Source organism: Cariama cristata, unplaced genomic scaffold, assembly GCF_000690535.1.
Source record: "Cariama cristata isolate BGI_N322 unplaced genomic scaffold, ASM69053v1 scaffold24080, whole genome shotgun sequence".
Taxonomy (NCBI): Eukaryota; Metazoa; Chordata; class Aves; order Cariamiformes; family Cariamidae; genus Cariama; species Cariama cristata.
The window spans coordinates 377-1,168 of NW_009596686.1; the positions used below are offsets into that span (position 1 = coordinate 377).

Below are 792 nucleotides of genomic sequence, written 5' to 3' on the forward strand. Positions count from 1 at the left end.
GCGGAAGCACTGGTCTCCCTCCGTGCAGGTTCACTGCAGCCTCTGCCCTCTCTCTGCCCCCAGCTGTGCGTGCAGATCGGATGCGCGGAGGGAGGAACAAGTTTGGACCCATGTACAAGCGGGACCGTGCCTTAAAGCAGCAGAAGAAAGCTCTGATCCGCGCCAACGGCTTCAAGCTGGAGACCATGCCTCAGATCATGTCCCCGGTGCAGAACGACTACAGCCTGTCCTCCACCATCCACAGCATCCACGCCATGTCCAAGACCTTGCCGCCCAACCCTGCCGCCCTGACGCCCGTCGACTACGAGCGCAGCCCCTACGGGACGCCCTCCCTGGGAATAACTGTGCCCAGCCACGCGCCGCTGGCCAGCTACCACTACCCCTCCTTCCCCAGCCGCGCCATCAAGTCCGAGTACCCAGACCCCTACACAAACGCGCACGAGTCCGTGCCTGCCTACATGTACCCAGAGACCTACCCCAGCAGCTCCCCTCCCGACATCCCCGAGGTCATCCTGAAGCTGCTGCAGCTGGAGCCCGACGAGGCCCAGGTGAAGGCGCGGATACTGGCCTGCCTGCAGCAAGAGCAAGGCAAAGGCCGGCACGAGAAGCTCAGCACCTTCGGCCTCATGTGCAAGATGGCTGACCAGACCCTCTTCTCCATCGTGGAGTGGGCACGGAGCTGCATCTTCTTCAAGGAGCTGGAGGTAGGAGCCTGGGCAGGGGGGAGGGATGCCGCACTGGGTGGGCGATGTGAGGCAGGTAGGACTGGGGCTGAAATGCCGTGAGGCGGCG

At 63.8% G+C, this 792-nt stretch overlaps 1 protein-coding gene across 1 annotated transcript; it reads left to right on the forward strand.

Moving 5' to 3' along the window:
• Nucleotides 1-63: 63 nt before the first annotated feature.
• On the forward strand, nt 64-759 carry LOC104167044 (steroidogenic factor 1-like; the record flags this gene model as incomplete). Its single annotated transcript, XM_009707170.1, has 1 exon — nt 64-759. A coding segment is annotated over one exon (696 nt), but the record flags the coding sequence as incomplete, so codon positions are not given.
• Between the last annotated feature and the right edge of the window lie 33 nt (nt 760-792).